The 27469-nt window shown below is 33.4% G+C and overlaps 1 protein-coding gene across 2 annotated transcripts in view; it reads right to left on the bottom strand.

Moving 5' to 3' along the window:
* Positions 1-21857, bottom strand: part of LOC140446786 (uncharacterized) — a 35976-nt gene extending 14119 nt beyond the window's left edge. For both annotated transcript variants that reach the window (XM_072539373.1, XM_072539374.1), the window contains exons 1-3: positions 20465-21857; positions 8982-9070; positions 2523-2718 (exon numbers count right to left, since the gene is read on the bottom strand). In XM_072539373.1, the coding sequence (XP_072395474.1) occupies positions 2523-2718; positions 8982-9070; positions 20465-21658 (1479 nt within the window). In that variant the 5' untranslated portion in view covers positions 21659-21857. The remainder of the gene's footprint in view (positions 1-2522; positions 2719-8981; positions 9071-20464) is intronic.
* Between the last annotated feature and the right edge of the window lie 5612 nt (positions 21858-27469).

The following is a 27469-nucleotide window of genomic DNA, read 5'->3' as shown; positions in this document are numbered from 1 at the left end:
ATTTATGACCATCTTATCTACTTCTCTTAAGGAGAAAATAACTGTCCTCAACAATATGGCGTCGCATTTATCATACACAAAAACATTGATAAATCTCTAGAAAACTTCACCCTTTACTCCGAAAGGATAGCGCTATCACAACTTAAATGTAAAAACACTATACTCAATCTAATAGAAGATGCACCCAAAACAGACAAAGAGAATGAGATAGAAGAATTTTATGTAGGAATAATGGACATCACAACAAGGCTCAAGAAATACCACATCAACATTAAACTAGGCGTCTTTAATGCAAAAATCATCAAAGAAAAAGTAGCTGATATCACTGGAGGATACGGATTAGGCACATGGAATGACAGGAGAGATCGTATGATACAATTTTGCCAAGAAGAAGAATATGTGGTATCAAACATCGGGTTTAAACTACCTCCTAGGCAAATATATACATGGAAATCACCTCAAGATAATAATCAAAAGATTGTAAGGAATCAAATTGATTTTGCTTTAATTAATTATATATTTAAGTCAAGTATCCAGAGTGCAAAAATCTACCCAGGTATGGACATAGGATTAGACCACAATCCAGTCGTTGTCAATCTCATAAAAACTAAAAACAATACGCCGAAACAAACCAAAGAAGTGCAATATTGAAATACGGAACGAAGATAATAAAAAAAGTAAAAACCAAACTTAATGAAGACCTGAAACAAATCATCATAACAAGGGACGAATAAATAGAAAAGATAATATGGCAAACCATAAAAAATATCATAGTTGGAGTAAAAAGAGAAGAATTTAAGAATACGAAAGGTAAGAAACGAAATAATGGATGACAGAAGCTTTTTTGGAACTAACGGAAGAGAGAAAAACACAAAAACAACCCACATCTAGATAATCTATATATAAAGAAATCTAGAGAACCATAGATTCAAAAATTAAAGAAGCAATAGAAAGTTTTCTCAATAAAATTTGTGACGAAATAGAAAACCTAAACAACAAATATGATACATTTAATTTTTACAAACAATTTAAAACAACTCCAATAATAACAAGAAACTAGCTGGCAACAAAAGAAGAATAATTATAGAAAGAAGCCAACAAATTCAAGTATGGGAGAAATTGATCGAACAATCCTTTGCATATGACAAACCTGAATTACAACAGATGTCGACGGGGGAAATGGAAGGACCCCAATCCTAGACATAGATGTAAAACATGCGATACAATGTGCAAAGTATTGGAACGCTTGTGGACTAGACGAAATAGAAATAGATGTAATAAGACTAATAGATGATAAAACTACTAACTCATTTTTTTAATAACATATATGAAAGTGGCGTAATACCAAATGAATGGCTTAAAAGAAATCTTCTTCTTCTTCTCTTCTTCTTCCTTCTTCTCTTCTTCTTCTTCTTTTTATATAGACATGACTCTGTCTGTTTTTCAATGTGCCTCCAGTAAGTTGTCGTTCTATCGTTTTCGTGGTCTTCCTACTGATCGTCTTCCTATTGGGGAACCGTCTCTTGCCGTCTTTACTACTCTTTTTGTTGTCATTCGGCTTATATGATCGTTCCATTCTACTCTTCTATTTCTTACCCAGTTCTTAATGTTCACCTTGCATCTACGTCGTATATATGTACTTCTAGCTTTGTCCCATAGTGTCTTACCATAAATTTTTCTAAGTGTTTTCATCTCTGCTGTTTCTAACATCCTTTTTGTCCTCTCTGTGTCAGGTCTTGTTTCTGCCGCGTATGTCATTATTGGTATGATGACTGTTTTGTAAATTCTGCCTTTCGATATTTTAAAACTATATCTTTTCCCATATCTTTATTTCTCCGTATTGTTTCATCCAGGCAGCCTGCGGCTCTGTTTGCTTTATTCGTTTGATCTTCCACTTCAGTTTCGAGCTTTTCGTAGCTAGATAATGGGATGCCTAGATATTTAAACTCCATCACTTATTCTATCATCTGACCTTCCAACTCCAATTTACATCTTAGTAAATTTGCTGTTGTAACCATGCATTTTGTCTTTTTGTGGAAAATAACACTTGCTACGTCAGTTTGAATCGATCTTAGCAAGCGGAAGAACAAGGGAAATCTTATATTTATTTTAAATAAATAAATAAAATGTTTTAAAAACCACATTTTTAATATTTTTTAGATATAAATTAAATTCTTAGAAGTCAATGATATTTGATTATTTGTAAAGATTAATAAATGATTACACAAATATATGTCATTGAGAGATATAAAGTCGATAACCAGAAAGTTATAATTCCAACATTGTTTATGAATTTTCAAGTAATCATAAAAAATAAAGTATTAATTAACACAAACACTTAAAAATGAGAGGTAGGGATATTTTTTACAGCCAGTTCTTTGCATAAATTTGGTAACTGGGTATAATGTCGATGATAAAAACAAAACTCATCGCATAAATCGGTAGAAAACTATAAAAGTACTAAATAATTTGATACTTTAAAATATTTGATACTTTATATCTTAGTTGTTAATTATTCTTACTGGCCTTCTCGTGTCCTTAGCGTATTCGAAGAGATGTCCAAGTGCCTGACAAGAATACCTACTGACATGGGATCGGGAACTTTTAATTAAGTCTACTAATCGTTGGTTTATCATAGTCATGTGTGGATAAATTGATTCTATCTCGATCACTTTGCAGAGCTCTATTATTTCACCTAGACCTCGTAAAGAGATATTCCTACAAAATACGAGCAGTTACATTCTCTGAATGATGTATAATAAATTTTATTATTAGTTTACTTAAATATTTACGTATATACTGGATGGTGAATCGTGAAACGGGCCATAGTAAACTCAATGGAAAATTTTGGAGTATTAAATTCCTGCTTCCCTAATTATTTTTCATCAAAAGTCATGAGATACTATTTGAAGAGGACTGAAATCTGACTGAAAAACAAATGTAAACATTTTTCAAATATATTACAATATTTATAATACATTTGCCAGAGTAATTTTGTAAAAGTTAGGCCACACGTAGTGTACAATGTGTATAACGAGTTGCTTTCGGTTATAATGATGTTATACTTGTATATTAACAATATTTGAATAGTTAATATTTTTATTTTGTGATTTATTATTTAAAAAACAATAAAGTTTATAAAATGTACTCAGTTGAGTAGAAAGTAACAACAATAAAGATGTTTTATTCAGGTAATAGTGCGCGCACTGTCAGTTTGTTATTTAGCGTATGATATCCCAATAGGCCAAGTCAAACGATTTTAAAAAAGTTTAAAAATACTGGTACCGTGATTCCTAATTGTACATGTACAAACAATATTGCTGAAGTACCAAGAAAGTTAGAAAATCAAAACGAAATCAATCTATTAACATTCCGTAGTTGAAAATCCTACAATAAGTTCTCGAACTATTGCAGACCAGTTTGACATTCATAATTTCATAGCCTAAAAATTTTGAAAATAAATCAATTCCGTTCGTACAAATTTCAATGTCATCAAGAACCAAGAAAAGAATAGGTTGAGAGATGAGCAGAATTCTGTTATGAAATTTTGGAAAGGGCTAATGTAGACAGATCATTAAAAAAAAAACATTTTGTTTGTTGGTGAATCTACATTTACATTAAATAATGCATTAAATAAAAGGAAAGACAGTTAAGATTTGATTTCACGTATAGTGCCTCTGTATATCAGCTTATACGTATTTCATCCTAAAAGGAATCTTCGGAGCGACTATTTACAGAAGCTCTGAATCAGAAATCACGAAACTAGAAATCCAAAGATTTCTAATTGACGAAACCAAAATCCAGATTTTTTGCTTTAATCTGTGCCTTCTAAGAATTGCAGGGCAAAACAGACGTTGATAAAGATGTAAAAAGAGAAATGAGGAATCTAAAATTGCATTCCACAACATATCTCCTCAACTAAGCAAAAATCCTTAGCGAATTGGTTTCTTGTACTCATAAAGAGTATATCGAAATAAAAGGAAAGACAGTTAAGATTTAATTTCACGTATAGTGACTCTTCGTTCGCTTATACGTATTTAATCCTAAAAGGAATCTTCGGAGCGACTATCTACTGACTTATTAATGAATTAAATGTTTAAGATTATAGGATTTGGTCGGCAAGAAAGCCTGAGAATATTATTTAAAAACTGTACCTAATATCGTCGAAAAATAAATGTCTGGTTAGGAATATTTAGACACAATATTATTGGAACTGAAGCCATCAACAATACACTAATCTCAAAGACAAAACAGCTAGGAAAAACATGGGATGACTGAAGAAACTCTCAATCTTGTAGAAGAAAGACGAAGACTTAGAAACGGCACATCAAATTCAAAACAAAAAGAAATGGAGATATGCATCATCAATACAACTATAAAACACAAACGCAGAAAGGACAAAAATAATTATATTAAAAACATATGTGTACAACTAGAGGAATATGCTGACCGCCAAGAATCTAGAGAACTTTTCTCAAAAGTCAAGTATCTAGCGAGAGAATTCAAATCACAGACACAGATCATTAAAGATATAAGTGGAAATACCATAACAAACCCAGACGGTATCGCAGAGGTGTGGAAACAATTTTGCGAAATACTATTCTCTAACAACGACCCAGACTATAATACAGAGAAAAGGAGTTGTGAAAAAGAACCTCAAATATTGAAATCATAAATTGAAGCGGCAATTAAAAAGTTGAAATTCAGAAAAGCAGAACGAGAAGATGGAATAACAGCTGAAACACTCAAAGAAATGGGAGAATTAATGACGGAAGTATAGCTAATGGATTTTGACAAGAGCTATGATCTTGCTATGAGCTATGAGAATATCATGGATGGACCGCGTCACTAACACGCAAGTACTCCAAACTTTAGACAAAAGATGCGAAATTCTAAATGAGATAAAAACTAGAAAGATGGAATACTTGGGGCACATTGTGAGAGGTGAAAAGTACGAACTTTTAAGAAATATCATGCAGGGCAAAATTAAGGGCAAAAGAAGTGTGGGAAGAAGAAAAATATCGTGGCTTCGTAATCTACGTGAATGGTTCGGGTGTAGTTCGATTGAACTTTTTAGGCGCGCTGCTAACAAAGTCGCAGTGGCCATGATGATTTCCAATCTCCGCTAGGAGTGGCACGAGAAGAAGAAGATGATCTTGTAAACAACAGGTACACTTGTGTACTGCATCGGCATGACTCATAACTCTTGTCAAAATCCATTACCTCTAATGCTTAGAATTTGTAATGAGATCTGGAATACCTGAAAGTGGTCAAATGACCACTTTCAGGGTAAACTCACGTTTATTCCCATATATAAAAAAGGTTCACCGACAGATTGCAGTAATTACCGTACAGAAGCATTGATATCACACACGAGCAAAGTACTTCTAACCATCATCAATGAAAGACTAAAATTAATTCTTTTACCACAAATTCCCCAAGAACAATGCGAATTCGTTCCAGGTAGAGGAACAAGAGAACATATTCTTAATATTCCTCCAATTTTCGAAAAATCTCGAGACTTTAACATAGAAACATATTTATGCTTTGTTGACTATTAAAAGGCCTTCGATGCCGTAAAATGGAATAAAATGTGGCGTATACTTAGAGAAATGGGTACGCCAGAACATCTCATTTATTTATTACAAAAACTATATATAAATAATACCGCTAATGTAAGAGTTAATAATGTGGTTTCGAAAAACTTCAAATTCAAATCTGGAGTTCGACAGGGATCCATATGGAGCAACGATAGAAGAAGAAAAATCAAAAACCTACGTTATGCTATTGACACTATTATATTGGCGTCATCACCAGAAGAACTGGAACAAATTATAAATAGGCTAGGCACGGTAAGTACAGAATATGGTTTGAAAATAAATATTCAGAAAACCAAAGTGATGATCATCTATGGAATCAGAAACAACCAAGCAGAGTTAAGAAACATGGCAGGTTACGAAGTGGTCAGGCAATTTAATTACTTAGGCTCCGTTATTATTAACAGTGGAGGATGCGAAGACGAGATCCGTGGACGCATCACAATGGCCAGATCGGCAACAGCCAAACTCACAAAAATTTTGAAGAACACTGACATCACAAAAAACACAAAATTACGCATTGTTTGAGCATTGATATTTCCTATCGCCACCTATGCTTCACAAACTTGGACATTAAAAAAAAAGCCGATTCAAAGCGTATAATGGCATTTGAAATGTGGGTCTACCGTAGAATGTTGCACATATCATGGACCGCCCATCGCACAAATAACTCAATTCTAGCAGAACTTAACATAAACACTAGACTCACTTTAACTATCAACCAAAATATACTGAGATATTTTGGACATATAACCAGAAGAAGAGAAGGCATGGAGCGAATGATAGTTGAAGGTAACGTAGCGGGTAAAAGATCCAGAGGAAGATCTTCAGTACGATGGTCGAACCAAATAAAGTACATGACTGGTTACTCATTCTCCGAAGCAAAACAACATGCACAGGAGAGAGATAATTGGACAGAAATAGTCAAATAAATTACATAGCCCCACCACATCCTTAGGAAGGACAAAAGATAAAGGAGGAGGATTATAGGAACGTTCTTCAACAAGGAAAATTTAAATTCAGAAAAGTTTTTGGACTTGCGTATACAAAAAAAGGCGTTTCTGTTGTACTCTGTTTATAACATGCGCGTATGGTCTGTGATAAGTGTTACGATAATACTTTCAATACTAATTTTATTTAAATAATCCCTTTATAAAAGTTATAATATAAAAACCCTATCGGGCTACATCACAGTACGTTTTCGGAATAACTATTCCATCATCAGTGCTATCTGGATGTATATGTTTAAAGCCACTGAATATGTGGGTAAGAAACCCTTTAAATGTAGTTTGATTAACTTTGAGTTACATCTTTGATAATTAAAAACTATGATGTTTAAGTTACAAAAGGAATTAATCACATGGCAACGTAAGATTCCACTGAGGTTGCTAGTCCTTAGACAAAGTGTCTGTGAGGATTTGTTGATAGCAACACTATCATCAACATTCTGCACACCTAACTTTTACAACAATACTCGCAAAATAACTCACAATAAACGCAAAATTTTGGAATATGTTTAATTTGTAGAAGAATTTTAACATTTGTTTTCAATACAGATTTCGTCCTCTACAAATAGTATCTCATGAGTTTTATAATTATTTTACATCAATTCAGATTTCGTTCTCTACAAATAGTATCTCATGAGTTTTGATGTAAAATAATTAGGGAACCAGGACTTCAAAAGTTGGAATTTTCCATTGAGTTATATATATATATATATATATATATATATATATATATATATATATATATATATATATATATCTTGTTTGGATACGTACGCTATGCAGCATGGAAGGCGTACATGCTGGTTGTCGAATGTACAGAGATCCTTCTTCTGCTCTTCTTATTATAGTACTGACAATCAGATATGCTGCACCAGTTTCGTATGTCTCTGAACCATGAATGTTGCTTTCACCTAGGGCCTCTTCAACCTTCAACTTTACCCATTAAGATGACATTTCGGAGAATAATTTATTATTTCATAGAATATGGCCCAAGTATGAAACCTTTCGCTGTTTAACGAGCTCTAACAATTCTCTTTAGACAGTAGCTCTTCTTAGGACCTCATCATTTGTTACATGGTCCACCCATGTAATTTGAAGTAGCTTTTTAAGATAAGACAATTTAGAGATCTCACTTTAAGCGACCATATGTAGCATTTCAGCACCTGGATTCTAAGGGTTCAAGGACCTTCAAGGCTAATGAGATATTTATCAAATTTAACGAAGGCCTTTCTAACCATCGCTACTCTTATCTTCAATTTCAGGTCACAGTCCCACGTGCTGTTTAATGTAGCTCTAAGGTATTTAAATCTTTTAACCCGTTCAATAGCTTTATTATTTATATTCGGGGTTGTCTGCTGATTATCATATATTTGACTTTTGCTATGTTAATGTTAAGCCCGTACTCCTCTCCCGCTCTACTACTACTATTTATGATATTCACTAAATCTTGCAGCTCCTCTGTTCGCTATTATATATATATATATATATATATATATATATATATATATATATATATATATATATATATATATATATATTAGGTTATTAATAGTCCATTAATTTTGATGACTTTTTTGTTTTATTATGAAAGCTGAAATATATTTTCTTCATAAATGTTGAACAGTAGTGGAGAGAGAACACAACCCTGTCTTACACATTTCCTTATCTCCATTTCCCCTGTGTATAGGCCGTTAGCGGTCCTTAGTTCAGATTTTTTATTGCAATATAGTTGTTGAATCATTCGAATATCTTTGCCATCAAATCCAATTTCGCTTACCGTTTCTCTTGTTCCCAAGCCATTTTGAAACCAAATTGAGTGTATCATGTTCTTTCTTCACATTTGTTATAAATTCGCTTATATATTATTTCAGGAACGCTTTTAATGCGTGACCGATTAAGCTAATTAAACGTCGTTCTTTCTATCTATTATCTAATCTAATGATTTCATAGCGCCAATCGTCGCTGTCCACTTTCAAGACCCTCCGTCTTCTTCTATCTGCCACATTTCGTGGTCCAAGAGAATATTTTGGGTATTTCACGTTTTTTTCTCTCACCTGGTTTCAAATTTCACGCTGTTTTCTTAAGAGACGACTCATTCATTCGGACTACACGTCTACGCCATCTTAAAATTAGCCTTGTTCAACATCTTTTCCGATTGTTTTTCGAATCGGACCTAACGATTTCTTTTATTTGTTCGTTTCTAACTCTGTCCCTGTATATACCATATATAATTCACCAAAATCTCATTTAAAGAGATACAATTTTTTTGTCTCTTTAAGAGGTTCTTGACACAGCGTTTCTGAATAATTTTAATGATTTAAAGATTTAAAGATTAAAAATTAAAATAATGTAGTTTAATAATGTGATACATACTTACCAATCAGGATCCCTCAATTTACACAGCGCATGAACAAGATTTAAATCTGATATTGATGAGGTTGAGCATTCACCCTTGAAGCTTAAATCCTACAAATAAAATAAGATTACATATATGCTATATTTATATAAGTTGTGTAAAATATGGAAAGTAGATTAAGTAGAATTAAAACGAAACTGCAAAATATTATCTGGCATTTTAATTTAGAAAGAAAAAAGTTTATTCAGGAATGGAAAAGAAAACAGATTCAACCTGCTCAGGGATGAACACCAACAATCAGAGACTAAGTGTAACTCGTACGTACTCAATATGTCCATTGATGGAACCTCCTTAATGCTTACAATTGTACCACACTAGATAACTAGATGAGTCACATTGAGCTGAAGCTCAATGATGAACCACAACACATCTGCCAAGATGTTAATGACTATGATGATGAGATAACCAGATAAGAATTCGAGCCTTTTGCTGCTAAGTGATTTCAATAGTGCTGTATGGTGCACAAACCGGTGCTAAGTGGACCGGAATGACAACCAATATTCTGTTCAGATTAATAGTTAACAAGACTACTTGGACTAAAATGACAGCCAACATCCGCAGAAGGTAGATAATAAAGAAGAAAAAAACCTACTTATGACATATATGTCCAACATCATGTCCCGTAGAGTGGAGTAGGCAACGAAAACATATTTACAATCGAAAAGAGAAGCAAGCAGATTAGACTTGAATTAAATATACTAAAGAACCAGAAATCAAATTAAAGTAGAGGACGATTTTAAAATAGTGAAGAGCTTCACATATCTAGGAGGCGAATTAAATGCAGTGAGAACAAAAGAAAGCGAAATTAAAAAATAATAATAAGGTCTATTTTTCACTGAATGAAACATTCCGCTCCAAAATCGTATATCAGAAATCGAACATTAAGGTCTATCTTCTACCATGAAAAGAAAATTAGAAATTTTCGAAATAAAAACTTTATGGAAGGTCTTTCGACCTGTCACCGAAAATGGTATATAACTTGATCTAGATAATAGTTTTTTAGTGGATTTAGGGATTAAGAGAAGTAAACGTGGTTTAACTAACTTTGTTTCAACTCCAAAAACAAACTCACTTAATTACATATATCATAAATTCTAATTATATTAATAATTATCGGTACAATTCACAATGGTAATGCTTACGCTGATACTAATTCAATTAACTAAAGGTCGTCTCAGCGGGCCTATATAATAAAAACATCTGTTCTAGAAATAGTCAGCAGAAGACGCTGGATGAATCAGCGCGATAACACGAAATTCCAGAAAGTTACCGCGACTAGAACGTCGATACAAACGATGCGGGGAACATTCGGGGGGAAAGACTATTCTCGGCTTCGCCAAAGAACAGGACCACAATTAGGGGCATGTAACACAACAATACAAAGTGACATTATGAGAGACTAACCATGCACGGGAAGGCGGATATTATAGAAGAAGTTTAGGTTATGCATACAGATATTGAGACTAACATCATGGCATCTATACTCCTGGCGGAGCGATTGTCGCCGTCTTTTGGCTATTCCGATTCATTTATAGCGAGAAATTGTTCTGCATTAACTTTTTGGTTTATAATTGGTTGTGTGACTTAACCTTTTGTACAATATTCTTCATGCTTTCCTCTTGTTGTATAGATTTCTGTTCTCTAACTCTCATCTTCCTAAGGTCCTTAATTATCTGGTTCTCCCATCTCGTTTAGGGTCTTCCCCATCCCCATGGTCTACCTGTTACTGTTCTCCATTTGGTGAATTTCTTGATAAATATTTCTGGATATCTCCTTTCTAGATGTCTTGACCATCTGAGTCTATGTGCCTTGGTAAATCTGACGATGTCTTCTCCTTTCAAAGTTCTCTTATTTTGTGAAGTTTAGTAGACCTGCTATTCTCCAAATTATTTTTCTCTCTAGGATCCTAAAACTTCATTCATCTTTCTATGTCAGGCACATTATTTCCTCAGCATATCTGATTACTGGTCCAATTGCTGCTCTGTATGTTTTCAGTTTAAGTGAGCTTCTTATCTTTAAGAAAGTTGTAATTTCAGTAAGTTCTGTTTCCTGTCAGAATTTCTTTATTGGTTACCATGCTTCTACCAATAAGTTTACCATTATGATTAGTTTCATTAACTGAGAGCCGTAGGTACTTAAAGTATTCTACCTTTCAAACTCACATTCACTAATATTTATCTCTGTTATATTAACTCTATTTTCCTGGAGCTTACGTTACTTTATTATGTTATTTTGGTTTATTTCAAATCCCTCTTGAACGCTTTCTGTGCACAACTTCGCAAATTCTTCCTTTAAATTGTTTAGATTTTGCTAATTAGTGCTATGTCCTCAGTGTTTCCTTCTATTACGACATTACGACATTAAATAGTGAGGTTAATAGTGAGTCACCTTGTTTTACTCCAGTTGCTATTTCTACATTTTTGGAGATTCCATCATAAATTCCATTGGCATCTCTAGCTTTATCATGTCTTCTATTAGGTCTGGTCTTATAAGGCTGCCAAATGCTTGCTTGAAATCTATGAAGAGTATGTGTAAGACAGTTAGTCAACATTATGCTATACCTTTTCTTAATTGACTGTGTGATTATATATATAGCATCTGTTGTTGATCTTCCCTCTTTAAATCCCTGCTGGTAGTTTCCTATTTTAATTTCAATGTATTTTGGGAGTATTTGTCTGATTAATGGTGTCATTATTTTGTAGCAGTTGTTTAACAACGTTATTCCTCTGTAATTGTTGCATTATACGCTATTCCCTTTCTTTAAAATATGAAGTATCTACCCTATTTTTCATTCTTCGGGCATTTCTTCTTCTTCCCAAATTCTTATTATTAATTCTTTCCCACCTCGTTTTTCCCACCCACCTACTTTTCGTGCTTTAGATTTCCTATCACTACCAAAAATTCCTCGTACGAAGGATCTTCGACTTTATTTTTATCATCAAGTGTTATTTCTTCTGTGTATTCCTGATTTCTTTCTGTAGACAATAACTCTTCGTAATGCTTCTCCCATATTTTGGCTTCAATCTTAACTATTGGGATTTTCTTGTTTTGTGATTTTATATATTTAAATAAAAATCATTATTTTTTATAGATTTATAGATTTTTATCTTTGAACTTCTTGTAAGATTTTTTGATTTTATGAGCTTATCCAGTGCGAATAGACAGCGGTTTGCAGATTGGATTCTGTCTTTTATTTCTTCAGTAACATCGTTGTCAGCTGTGATTACGGTCCCCAGATACTTAAAACGTTGTACTTTTCGAAATTGAAGGTGTTGACCGTCACATTTTGTTCTATTCTGTCTCTTCGTGTCGTTCTATTTATACACATATATTTCGTCTTCTCTTCATTAATCTTCAGCCCTACTTCACTTGTTGCTCTTTCCACAAGAGAGAGATAACGCATCACCCTGTTTGAGTCCACTGTTGATTTCAAAGCTGCCAGACAGTTTATTATTTACACGTACTTTAGATATTCCACCCTCCATACAGACTTTGGTCATCCGAATGAGTGTCTTTGGTATTGAGAACTCCGCCATGGCATTCCATACTTGGCTTCTTTCTACGCTATAATATGCCTGTCGAAAATCTATGAAAAAATTGTGTATGGGTCTGTTATACTCCCATCCCTTTTCTAGAAGTTGTCTCAGCGTGAATAGTTGATCTATTGTTGATCTGTTTGCCCTAAAACCGGCTTGATATTCGCCTAGGACATTTTCAGCATAAGGGATTAGTCTACTAAGAATGATGTTTGAGAGGGTTTTATATGCCGTGTTTAGGAGTGAAATTCCTCTATAATTCGCGCATTTTGTTTTGTGCCCTTTTTTGTGGATGGGCACTATTATGTTTTCCTTCCATCGTGCTGGTATCTTTTCTTCTAACCATATGTGCGTTATTAGCTGGTGGATTTGGCGATGTAGTGCATCTCTCCCATATTTCAGAAGTTCTGCTGGTATCTCGTCCATATCCGGCGCTTCGTGATTTTTCAGCTTATTTAAGGCCTTTTGGGTTTCTTCAAAGGAGCGATTTTTGACGGGCATGTCCGCTGTGCTATAGATCTCTTCTTTGTGCTGTTCTTCCTGTATGATGTTAAGAAGGTCCCTAAAATACTCTTTCCATTTTTCAGTTACTTCTTTACTGTCGATTATCATACGGCCTTGATTGTCTTGTATGGATGGAATTGGTTATCTGTCATCTTTTCTCAGAGGAAATTGCTTTATAGAATTCTCTGGAGCCTGGTTTGGGCCGGTCTCTCTCCATAGCTTCATATTTTTGTTGTTCATAGTTTCTTTTCTTTGTGCGTATTATTTTTCTTGTTTCTTTTCGGCAGTCGTCATATTCCTTTTTTACTTTGGTCTGTTTGCAGTTGTATCCAAGTCTTCCTTACTGTTTGTCTTTTTTCCAGCTGTTTCCGACATTCCTCGTCATACCATGTTTTTGCCCTCTTCTGCCTACTCCATTCAAAGATCTTGTCCGCTGTCTTGGTTATTATTTCGGCAGTCGTTTCCCATAGCTGTTCTATATCATTGTATTCTTTTTCAGAGTTCAAGGTTTGTTCAAGTTGTTCTCTATAGTTTTGTTGTTTCTCTGTACTGTGCATTTCGTCCATGTTCCATTGTGGGTTTATTGTTGTTTTATTGTATTTGCGGCTAGATATTCTGGATTTGACTTTTGCTCTGACTAAGTAATGATCTGTGTCTCCATCTATTCCTCTCAGGCTTCTTACGTAAGACGTAATGAAAAAATGCTAGAAGAAAAATAAAAGAGAAAGGAGAGGTAATGGGACTAAAATTAAATCAAGAAAAGACAAAAATATTAAGATTAGGAAAAAAGTCAATGAAAGAAAAAATCAAAATAGGAAGTTCTGAGTTTGAAGAAGTAGAATATTTCAAATACCTAGGAGTTTTTTTTATTTTTTTTTATTGGCTTTAAGGTAAATACCCACACAGCCAGACACACATTTTTAAAAACAAATACAATACAAGAATTACACAGGGATTGCACTCTTCTCGCCCAGGGGCCGATCAGGGCATTTTTATAAACGATAAAAGGTAGGCCTCGGACAGATAGGTATACATACATTAAGGAAAGACATCAGGAATCAACAAAGGTGGTTATATGTGTATATTCGTTGTTCTGACGAAAAACAGCAAACAATCGTAAATTTCTTTTCTGTCTAAAGCAAGAAGATGTAGTGTATTATGTGGGCATTCAATGTTTAATTTTAAAAGTCTTCTGAAAAGCTCATTAGATTGAGCTCTATATTTTAAACAATTAAAAAAGATGTGGTCCAGGTCATCGATTTTATTACAGGCTTCACAAAGATTACTCTTAAGTATTTTAATTTTAAATAAATGTGCTGGATAATATGCGTGACCAAACTTCATTCTGCTGATAGTAGTTATACATTTTTGACTGTAATCGTACTTATTGTATCAAGGTTTTTTCCTTAATTTGGTTTCAAGTCTGGTGTAACGTGTTGGATTTGTAAAACTGTACTCTTGCCATAAATAGGACCATTTCTTCATCATTCTCTGTTTTGCTATGATTATTTGTTCATCTGTGGATAATTCGTTATTTGTTTGTTCCCCCATTACTATGCTTTCTTTGGCAATTTGATCTGCAATTTCATTGTTTGTTATTCCTGCGTCTGCTTTGACCCAGAAGAGTTTTATATATTTATTTTGATCTTGTAAATGTTTAAGTATTGCTTGGATGCTAAAAATAATGTTATTGGTTGTGTTTGAGTTTGATTTTAAAATTTTAAGAACGGAAAGTGAATCGGAAAAGATTATAGCATTCTGATCCTCTTCCTGGTAAACATATTCTAGTGCTTTTAGAATTGCTATTGCCTCAGCTGCGAAAATAGATGTGTTTTTGTTTAACTTATATTTTTTCTGTATACGTTTAGGTATAATGAAAGCGCAACCTGTACCTTCGGTGTTTTTTGATCCATCAGTGTATATAGTGGCGTAGTTTGGATGTTCAAATGGTGTAGATTTCATTGCTCCCAGACATATTCCGAGTGATTTGTTTTGTATAATATCCAGCTTACGTAGATTTGTTTTATTGGCTGTCCCATAAAGTGTACAACCATAATCAATTATTGATCTTATGCAAGCTTTATAGAAGGTTAGAGCAGATAGGTATACATACATTAAGGAAAGACATCAGGAATCAACAAAGGTGGTTATATGTGTATATTCGTTGTTCTGACGAAAAACAGCAAACAATCGTAAATTTCTTTTCTGTCTAAAGCAAGAAGATGTAGTGTATTATGTGGGCATTCAATGTTTAATTTTAAAAGTCTTCTGAAAAGCTCATTAGATTGAGCTCTATATTTTAAACAATTAAAAAAGATGTGGTCCAGGTCATCGATTTTATTACAGGCTTCACAAAGATTACTCTTAAGTATTTTAATTTTAAATAAATGTGCTGGATAATATGCGTGACCAAACTTCATTCTGCTGATAGTAGTTATACATTTTTGACTGTAATCGTACTTATTGTATCAAGGTTTTTTCCTTAATTTGGTTTCAAGTCTGGTGTAACGTGTTGGATTTGTAAAACTGTACTCTTGCCATAAATAGGACCATTTCTTCATCATTCTCTGTTTTGCTATGATTATTTGTTCATCTGTGGATAATTCGTTATTTGTTTGTTCCCCCATTACTATGCTTTCTTTGGCAATTTGATCTGCAATTTCATTGTTTGTTATTCCTGCGTCTGCTTTGACCCAGAAGAGTTTTATATATTTATTTTGATCTTGTAAATGTTTAAGTATTGCTTGGATGCTAAAAATAATGTTATTGGTTGTGTTTGAGTTTGATTTTAAAATTTTAAGAACGGAAAGTGAATCGGAAAAGATTATAGCATTCTGATCCTCTTCCTGGTAAACATATTCTAGTGCTTTTAGAATTGCTATTGCCTCAGCTGCGAAAATAGATGTGTTTTTGTTTAACTTATATTTTTTCTGTATACGTTTAGGTATAATGAAAGCGCAACCTGTACCTTCGGTGTTTTTTGATCCATCAGTGTATATAGTGGCGTAGTTTGGATGTTCAAATGGTGTAGATTTCATTGCTCCCAGACATATTCCGAGTGATTTGTTTTGTATAATATCCAGCTTACGTAGATTTGTTTTATTGGCTGTCCCATAAAGTGTACAACCATAATCAATTATTGATCTTATGCAAGCTTTATAGAAGGTTAGAGCTGTTTGAGGTTCTGCACCCCACCAAGTTCGCATAATGGATTTTAAGAAGTTTAGTCCTTTATTGCATTTTGTGTCTATTTGTTCAATATAAAGTTTCCAGGTTAATTTTCTGTCTAATGTGATTCCTAAGTATTTGACATTGGTATCCACCGGAAATTCTATACCATCTATTGTAATTTTCTGCATCGGTTTCATGTTATGCCTGGTGAAGATTACAACTTTGGATTTTTCTGAGGAGATTTTGTAGCCCTAAATCACTTATGGATATTAAAACGAGTTTCGTGCTTGAATTCAAACAATTGATGCATTCATCGAGATGTTTGCTACGTGTATAAACAACAAAATCATCGGAATATTGTATAATAGTTGCTTTAGATAAGGAGGTGTGTAAATTAGTAGTATTTATATTAAAAAGTAATGGTGCAAGGACAGATGCTTGTGGCAAACCTAAAATTGCAGTTTGGTATTTTACTGGGCACAAATAATGTCCTCTGAGCCCTACTTGCCTGTTTATATATAATTTGCATATCGTGTTAGCAACTTCTTGAGGGATTTGTAATTGTATCTTTTTTTCCCGTAAGATGAACCAGTTGACATTGTCGTAGGCACCTTTAACATCTAGAAACATCGTTCCATTATACTAATTTTCAGTTAAGCCTATTTGTATGTCTGTAACTAAGTGTGTCACCGCGTCTATGGTGCCAAAACCTTTTTTAAAACCATATTGTGTAGTTGGCAGTTGGTGTAATCGGTTTTTTTTAATTATTCTTTCGAAAACCTTGAGTATACATGGCATAAGTGCAATAGGTCTATATGAGTCACAAAGGTGGGGGTCTTTGTTTGGTTTGTGTATTGGTATTACAATAGCCTTTTTCCATTCTTCTATACTTTCCCCATTGATCCAGATATCATTTAGAATTTTGATTAGAAACATCTTGGCATTGTTTGGTAATTGGAATATCATAGGATATCTAATATCATCATATCCAGGAAATGTATTCTTTCTGTTTTTTATGATATAATTTAATTCTGGTAAGCTAATTGGTTGACTAAAAATCTTATGGTTGGTGTTATTTTGTCTTTGTTTTGGGAAAATGTGTGAGGTATCATCCAAAGCATTAGCTGGTGTAATTTTATCTAAAAATTGTTCTTGCGATTCATAATTCCCCGATGTATTACCTTTCCCATAGATCCTATTCATTTTTCTGGCCTGAGTCCATATGTTTGTCAATGGTGTATTTCTATTTAAGTTTTCGCACCAGAGCTGCCAATGTAATTTAGCTTTAGATTTTAAAAACTTTTTTGTTTTTGAAATTTCGTTTTTACATTTCCCATAATTTTCCATGGTGCTTTGTTGCTTATACGTGTTGAGCATTTGTTTTCTTTTTTTAATACCCTCTTCGCAACTTTGATCCCACCATAGTGGAAGAAGAGTTTTTTTGTTCAGTTTAAAGGGTTGGTAAATGGGTATAGAGGCATTGGCTGCCTTATTTATCCCTTCAAATAATAAGCTATAATTATGTTCCGCATTATTGCTATTTTTAATGTGTTGTGAAAAATACGTATTCGCAACTTCTTGATATAGACTCATCTACTTTATTCAAATTCCATTTTGTTTTTGGATGTATTATGATGTCTTTACTTTCCATGCCTTTGTTAATTTCTATAATAATTGGAAACTGGTTTTAACCCAGTACATCAGGTAAAGTTTCCCATGCACAATTAATTGCTATATCTGGAGTTGCAAAAGTTAAATCCACGACTGAATTATTCCCATTGTTTGTAAACCTTGTAGGTGATACGGTGTTTAAAAGTACTAACTCCGTATTGTCTGTAGCGGTTATAATTTGGGTGCCTTTGCTGTTACTTTTGTATGATCCCCATGTTGAATGATGCGCATTAAAATCACCTCCAAATATACTATTTGACTTGGTACAGTTAAGAATTGCGTTCCAATCGGCAGTTGTTGTTCGTATGTTAGGTGGGCAGTATAATGAGAAATATGTTAGCGTTTATTTCACTGTTATTCAGTATTTGTATACCACACATTAAAATATTTTCATTAATTTTTTTTTAATTTTAATTTCTTTAAAACAAAATACATTTCTGACAAGGATTGCCACACCTGCATAACCATCATTTCTATCTTTACGAATAATATTATAATCTTTGAAATTATATTGTTTATCTGGCTTAAATCATGTCTCTGAAATTAAGGCAATATCAATTATACTTTCATTTAAACATTTAACTAAACTCAGTTTATTAGCTACAGCCGATTGCGCATTCCATTATAAAATCTTTATTTTATTTTTTACTCTATTAGCCATTACTTAAATTTGTTGAATTTGTTAATTTTATCATAAATGTATGCTTTATCTAACTTTTCCAAATCGCTAAAAGAATCAAACTCTTCGAGTACACTTTTAAAAATATTGAAAAATATGTTTATAAATTCATCTGTATTAGGATCAGGATCGGCACTGTGTAAAATATTTGAGGGAAGAGGGATGAGAAGGATGGTTTACGTAAATGTTTGGTGTTAGTTTGACTTGGAAGAGGTGGAAAGCTTTCATTATTTAGCATACCTAATACTTCAAAACTATTCCTTGTACTAACAGCAGATGTATAAGAGTTTTTTAGACTGTCCTTTGCTTCTAAGAAAGTTAAATTTTTTTCGACCATATATCTTTTAATTTCATTTTGTTCTTTAAATTTTGGACATTGTTTGGAAATGGATTTATGCTCATAATTTTTACAGTGTATACAATAACTTTGGAATATATGCTTTTAGTTGTTACTCTTTTAAATTTTCATTTTTTACTAAATTGTTTGCATCTTTGGGGCTTTTAACTTGTACTCTTACCCTATTCTTCCCTACTCTGTCAATACTAAGAATATTTTTGAGTGCTAATTTTTTATGTAAAATATGACCTATCTTCAAGGATACAGTTTGCCAATATTTTCTTCATTTGCCTTTTCAATGAATACATATACCTTATCCGTATAGAGATAACCTTTTTGTAGATTAACAGCTTGCTTCCTTTTTCCTGTTCCTTGGTCTGTAGGGATTCTTCCACTTGGTCCATATTTTGGGTCCCCCCTTTGCCAGGGGGAGAGTTTTCATCCATTTTTGTAAACTACCACTACATACACACAAACAAAAACAAAAATATACAATTAAATAAACACAAAAACTGGGTTTATTTGCCGGGAGTGAAATTGGTTTATTATTAATAGTCATAAAAAACTGGTCTTAATCACTATTTAAGCACCTGTATATTTACGTGTACTCGCTATGAATGATCAAACAAGACTGTACCTAGGAGTTACAATAGACAAAACCGGAGAAAGAAAGTCCGAAATAAAAGAAAAAATTATAGCAGCGAATAAACCTCATTTTGCAATTAAAAGATTACTTAAAAGCAAAACACTGACTAAGAAAACTAAAATGAACATTTATAACACCATAATTAGGCCAATATTATTATATACAGGAGAAACAATGACGATGGTCAAAAACGATGAAGAAGACTTAAGAATAGCGGAGAAAAGGAATATCAGAACTATAGTGGGACCAATCAGAACAGAGCAAAATAAATATAGAAGTAGAACAAATGCAGAGATTAAGGAAGAACTTAAGGAACACATCGTGGCTAAAATAAATCAATGCAGAGTTAGATGGTTAGGTCATATTTGGCGAGCAGGAGATGAAGCAGTGACATACGGAATGATAGAATGGAATCCAGGAGGAAGAAAGAGAAGGGGAAGACCAAGATCAAAGTGGCTGCAAGAAGTTGAAGAACACCTCTAAGGGACAGGAGTCAGAGAATGGAGAGGAAAAACTAGTGACAGGAAAAAATGGAGAGATATCGTCCAGAAGATAACATAAACAAAAGGGACTGATCCACCCAAGAAATAAAATCATGCTGGGGTGTATAGCCATTACATATATAGGTAGAATTATGAACTGCAAGACAATAGACCATAACAAAGGAATCAAATTTGACCATATCGATATTTAAAGAATTTGTACCACACAAATTTTGCAAGATCGTTTTAAATTAACATGGTTCAAGTATCTGCAAACAAAGTCAAAATTGCCATGATGGCGTGAAAGCTATCATGATGGTAACCATCATCCGGGACCATCAGAAGAAAAATATATATATAGCAAAAGACAGAAAAATTTAACGCATATGAGTAAAAAATTACCAAGGAGTTGGCTTACTTGATACGAATTCTTCTCATTTTGGCTGGCATCTAATGGTTGTCTTTGTAATTTGGGGGCAGGTACTCGAATATTCGCTTTAGTTTTATCTCTCAAAGGAGCATGGCTATACGAGCAATCACGGACTCGTGTTAGTTTATTGTGATTCGGACTAATGGACCTTCCTCTTCGAGAAGGCGAAATATGTCTCTGTATAAAATTATTCTTAAGAGTGGTGTGTTGTTGTTTTAGTAATTTAGCACCGGATACTTGAACCGATTCTTTATGTTTATCTATAACAGGAACGTGGACGTATGAGCTATCACGAGACCGTGATGTTTTATTATTCTTGACTGTAATGGATCTACCTAATCGCGTTGGGGAAATAAGTCTTTCTATGGTTTTAATATGTAAACTTTGATTTTTTCGTTCACTGGCAATTGTAGGAGACATGAAGGAATACGTTTTGGCTTTTCCTTCTGTTTGGGTAACTTCGCTGACTTTTAAAAAATAGTTTTTTGGAGATTTATTATTTTTATTTTCGAATACTTCACTATTTTCATAAAATCTTTGGGGTTGTTTATGTATTTTACAAAAATATGGTTTTTCTACATAAGACTGACTTTTTAGCATATTAGCGGGTCTTATTCCCAATGAAGGTTCCATTTCTAGGTTATGTTGTTTTTTCAATTTGTTTTTATTTTTTTCTAAGTATGTCCGCGTTAAAACGGTCCCAGAAAGAAGGGCTTTTTGTTGCGGTTGTCCTTGTTTGAAAAAATTCACAACATTAAAAGAACGATCGAATGGTAATGAGGCCAAGGTTCTGGGAGAGACATATGATTCATCTCTAACATTAATATTCCTATTCTCACCTTCGTGGCACAATCCATTATGTAATTCTTCACGTTCTTTAGTTGTATGTTTTACATAATCAATAGTACAAAATGGATTGTTACTCTTACAAATACGATTAATAGGACTTAGAATATCGGGGGCTGATTCAAAATTACTAGTCTCTGGAATCAATGTTTTACTCGTTTGGGTGCACAAATCCTTAACGATATGGGTTTTTCTAGGAGTTATATAATGTAATTTGGAGTATGAATTATTTGTTTGCGTAAATGATGTGGTTAATCCATTCTTATAACCAACATTATTATCTGAATCATTTTCTGCTATATCGTACTTTCCTGTATCAAAATTACTTCTTTCCATAAGTGTTTCTTCGTTATTAACATAACTGGATATTCACCATTTTCCGGTTGACCAAAAATACTGCGAATGGGTTTGTGTAACCTATGTTTCAATCAACTATGTGATAGATTTATTAGTTTCGAGATATGCAGATGACCTAAACTTAATGACATGAAATATTGTGATTAAATTGTAAATTTACATATTAGGTTGACATTTTAAAAAGAAATAAACAGAAATTTCTTCTTTTTCTATTATTGTCATGGCCTTTTACCTTAACATACAAATAGAAAATATTTCATACGGAATAAACTACAATAATTATTTTAGCAAATAGGGACAAAACTAGAGCTATTTAACACAACATCTATACAAGTAATTAATTTTAAAAACTACGAAATATAGAAATAAAAATAAATATGATAAATGAAATTGACTAGCACCGCAGCACCTCAAAACAATACGGAGCACGGTAATGTATACAGTGTGTAAAAGCCAAATGGAATAAATTCATTATTTAGGTTACTGTACATATTTATAAAAAATCCCGAAACACGTAAAATTTAAATTATAACTTGACATTCTTTAACGTGAAAATGCAACCCCTAAATTTAACCCCTTTAGAATGACAGGTACAACCACCAATTTTTAAAATAGGAAGTATATGCTTGTGATATATCGTTTGAAAGGTCTTTTCATTCTCCATTCAAAAATGTTGTCGCTTTCAAGTTTATTAAGATTAATTAAGATAAAATAAATTAAAATCATGTGGTTACCGAAATTCGCTAAAATATACTCAAAACTTATTTCCCGTTTGGGTCTTGATAATGAGAAAGTGAACAAAAACCATAGAAATGTGGTTTTTAGATGGTAACCATTAAAAAACTTTAAAGAATTTCCGTGGCAACGTTGTTTTAACACGCATTAGTAAATTGTTTTATTTAAGTTGTCAGTATTTTAATTTAAGTAAAAAGGTTCGTTCAATTCAATTCTGAAAAATGGTTAGATTAACGGAAATGCATAAAATAACAGTTTTACAAATGATTGGTTACGGAGATAACACCCGAACACAGCAGGAAGTAACTCGCCTATTTCATGAGAAATTTCCTAATTTACCGCCTATATCCCAAGGAACAATAAGTAAAATAGAGAAGCAGTTTCGCGAGTTTGGTCATGTAAGGCAGATAAAAAAAGCAGCTGCCAATGCACTGAGTGATGAACTCAAATTAGATGTGTTGCTTGAGTTTCAGGAAAATCCACATACATCGAGTAGACAGGCATCCACTACATTCAATGCTAGCCATACATCGATAATAAAAGAAAATAAATTGCATCCCTATAAGATGATACCTACTCAGGAGCTCATGGAAGACGATTTTGATAGGAGAACTTTTTTTTGTGAGCAAATGATGGACATGTTGGATAACAATATTATCCAATTAGAAGACGTTATGTTTTCTGATGAGTGTACTCTTTCACTTAACGGTCATGCTAATTGGCAAAATTGCCTCTACTGGGCCACGGAAAATCCTCACTGGATGAGAGAAGAACACACTCAATACCCTCAAAAGGTTAATGTTTAGGCAGGGATTGTAGGAAACAATATCATTGGTCCCTTTTTCATTGAGGGCAACTTGAATGGCAACAATTATTTGGCACTACTTCAAAATGATGTCATTCCAACGTTGGCAAATTTATATCCTGATCCAGGAAACCCTCAAGTTCCAGCGAATACGATATGGTTTCAGCAGGATGGAGCACCACCACATTACCAACTTAATGTCCGGCAGTACCTCTATACAATATTTCCCAATCGGTGGATAGGGAGGCGAGGATCGATTGAATGGCCAGCGCGATCACCTGATCTTACATTATTAGATTTCTTTTTATGGAGATATGTGAAGAGGCATGTGTACAAAACTAAACCTTCTGATTTAAGTGACTTAAAAGAACGAATAACGCTTGCGATTAGGTCGATCACGCCTGTTATGTTAAATAATGTTAGAAGACAGTTTTATTTGAGATTAGGATGTTACCAAGACGTTCGCGGTGAACATTTTGTACATCTACTTCATTAACATTCATAGTTTTTTTTTCGTGTTCTACATTTTATTACGTTTTCGATTACATTTTAGTTTTTGATTGTATTGTAGCGAATTTCGGTAACCACATGATTTTAATTTATTATCTTAATTAATCTTAATAAACTTGAAAGCGACAACATTTTGGAATGGAGAATGAAAAGATCTTTCAAACGATATATCACAAGCATATACTTCCTATTTTAAAAATTGGGGATTGTACCTGTCATTCTAAGGGGGTTGAAGGTAGGGGTTGCATTTTCACGTTAAAGAATGTCAAGTTATAATTTAAATTTGACGTGTTTCGGGATTTTTTATAAATATGTACAGTAACCTAAATAATGAATTTATTCCATTTGGCTTTTACACACTGTATAGCAGATAATATTAAACGACCGACGATTGGTCAAATTTATAAGTATTATTAACGGATATTTATACAGGGTGTTTCATGACAAGATTTCTCTATCTATATATCGAAAAATATTTACACACTATTATGGGGGTTATATTGTTTACAAGTTATGGCGAACTTAAAGAAAATATTATTAAAGACATGGCAGTTCCGGTTATACCGAAAATGAACAATAACTTTGGCATTTTAAATAGACTACTACTATTTTTAGATTTTTCGTAAAATTCTAGATAAAATCTGTAGAAGATATCATGGGTCAAAATTTTATATTTTTTGTTATTCACGTTTTTTTCAAAAATTTTGACAGATAGAGACAAACTTTTTAAAGTTAATAGCATTTATATACAAACATAATATCTTAAAAAGATTTGCACATAAATAGTAGGTGACGTTCTTTAAATAATTTACATCAAAATCAAATTTCTTAATATAGGGTGTTCAATTTTAATTAAAACACATTGTATTTTATAATTTTAATGAAACAAAGTCAATTCTCTTTTAAATATTATTAGGATTCCCTATACCTTAAGTTATAATTGTGGTTTAATGTTAAAAGTAAGATATTTATTCTTTTATTTTAGCAGGCCATGTACGAAGATATCATAATTGTAATAACAATTGTCGTTATTTCTGTTTACTGGCACTTTTAACCCGTAACTGGTGAGGTGGGGTCATCTACGACCCCACCACTGCCAAATATTGTCGATATCTCAAGGTTACGGCTATGTATATTCCCGACTGCGACTGGTTTAGGGATGCCTCGGTCAATTAGTTGTATGAGAGCAGTTGCGAGGAGGTTAATTATTATTTTACTTTTATTTCGTGCAAATATTTGCTGGGGTACGTCAAGGCACCACATCACTGTAAGTGTAATTTTTTTATTATGTAATTACTATTGTTTGTAAAAAAATGGCTAGTGGGTCATCAAAAAAAAGTATCCTACAATGATCCCAACTTTAAGGAGAATGTTATGCAGTGGTTAGCGATTTAAATAGCGATATAGAAGAGGAAACAAATAAGGAAGTAGAATTATTTGACTCTACGTCCTACATAGAGCAAAGCGAAGGAATCAATGACGAGGATTTAACAGTGTTGGAACAGTCTTCCTTTGAGAGTAATGAATACGAACAAGCAACTAATGAAAGAAGAGCATTTTATGGGAAGAACAGATATAAATTGGCAAAGGAACCTGCTCAGAGAACTCATGCAAAAACTCTTTCTGTTAATCTAAAGAGGAAAATTGCTAGTCTCAAAGGTAATGCGAGGTCTTTAGAAAATCCAACACCACTAGATCTTTGGCAGTGTATCTTTAAAGACGATGTCCTCTTTAAAATAATAAGAAGGACAAATAAAAAACTGAAACTGGCAAGAATAAAATATAAGGACCAACAAAAAATTGAATTAGTTGATGTTGAGCTGGTAGAACTAAAAACGTTCTTTGGCATTTTGTTTTTCTCATCTATTTTTAAATCGAACAACGAAGATCTTGATAGTCTTTATGCCACAGACGGAACTGGGAAGGACATTTTTCGCTGTACAATTGCGCTAAAAAGGGTTCAAGTTTTGTTGGCATGTTTGAGATTGGACTGTGCTGATAGTCGAAAAGAAAGAGAGAAGACAGATAGGACAGCAACAATATCATGGATTTTCAATAGAATTGTTGAAAACTCGCAAGAAAACTACTACTTGAATGATTTGGCATGTATTGACGAAATTCTTATTAGATTTAGAGGCAGATGCAGATTTAAAATATATATGCCAAACAAACCTAATAAATATGGCATCAAAATTATGGCCTTATGTGACGCTCGCACATCATATCTATTCAACGCGTATATTTATTCTGGAAGAGGTAGTGATGGTCAAGTACTAAGAGCAGGTGAAAAGCAATTATCAGTTCCAACTCAAGCTGTTTTACAGTTATGTAAACCCGTCTATGGTCCTAGTCGAAGTATAACTTCAGATAACTGGTCCAGCTCCGTTCAAGTAGTTGATAAATTATTAGAGAAAAAGTTAACTTACGTTGGAACGCTAAAAAAATAAAAGGGAGATACCCATCGAATTCTTGCCATCAAAAATAGAGCTGAAAACTCATCCTTATATGGATTTACATATAATAAAACACTTTTGTCTTATGTTCCAAAAAAGAATAAGGCAGTTTTAATGATTTCTTTCATGCATAGAAACAAGGCTACTGATTCTGAGGTGTAAGACTATCGACCCCACCTTTACTCATGTTTCTGAGTGAAACATGAGTAAAGGTGGGGTCGATAGTCTAGCTCTATAGAAAATGTCACACCGAGAGTGCAGTACGGCTAATATAGGAATGCACAATTGCCGGATTTCACGCCTTGTGCTTGGCGATACAAACAGGTCCAAGTGGTAGTCACAGAACCGTACCCAGATCTCTACGCCGGGCTCTGTTATTTATTATAAAATAATATATTGATAAAATAATTGCCTTCAAGTAGCCAAATAAGAGGCATGAATTTGAATAAAAAGACCTTAAGTTTTTAGCGAAAATTTTATTATAAAACCAATATCCAAGAAAAACTTTTTCTTTTGTAAATATGTGAAAAATTATCAGGAACGGGAATATCGAAAAAGCTTTACACCTTTTTTAATCCCGGCGATGTTATTAAAAAAACAAGTTGCGCACTTGAATCACTGCGAAATTTTAACACCTACTATGAAATTTTTTTTTGTGGAAATCTAAAGTGCCGTTTTTGTCCTTGTTAAAACATAATGCAGTCTCGCATTTTTTACACACAACATAAGTTTACCTAGTTCCTTGGCATAGCAACCTGCTAGTTTTCAGCGAAACTTTGTGTTATTCCATATGGGATAATGGTTTTCCTTGCCCACACTTGACCAGATGAGCAGGTATAAGGTTTATAGTGTAAGTTATTTAACATTATATTATATTTATACTTTATTAAACTAACAAATATATTTTAAATTACATTTCTTGATAACTATAAATATACAGGGTGGAACCTCCGGGAACTCGATTTCCGTGCACCCAGCCCAATATCCGAAAAGCCCATACTCTGATTGGACTGGTAACTGCATTTTATTGGTTATACAGTGTAAAATAATCGAGGTTACTCACAGATATTCAATTAATTATCGTCATCTTGCAGGTTGTCCGCAGTCCACATCTCAGTTTCCGTTTTCTCAACAACATGAGTGACATAATTGCGCCAATCAACTGGCGTACCTCGTCGTTTTTAAAAGTGGTATTATGGGTACCTACATATCGCTTAACTTGGTTCCACACCATTTCTATAGGATTCAATTCGCAGTGATATGGAGGAAGCCTTAAAATATAAACAT

Source organism: Diabrotica undecimpunctata, chromosome 7, assembly GCF_040954645.1.
Source record: "Diabrotica undecimpunctata isolate CICGRU chromosome 7, icDiaUnde3, whole genome shotgun sequence".
Classification (NCBI taxonomy): domain Eukaryota; kingdom Metazoa; phylum Arthropoda; class Insecta; order Coleoptera; family Chrysomelidae; genus Diabrotica; species Diabrotica undecimpunctata.
Note: the sequence above shows the minus strand (reverse complement) of the source record. Positions and strands in the feature narration are given on the sequence as shown.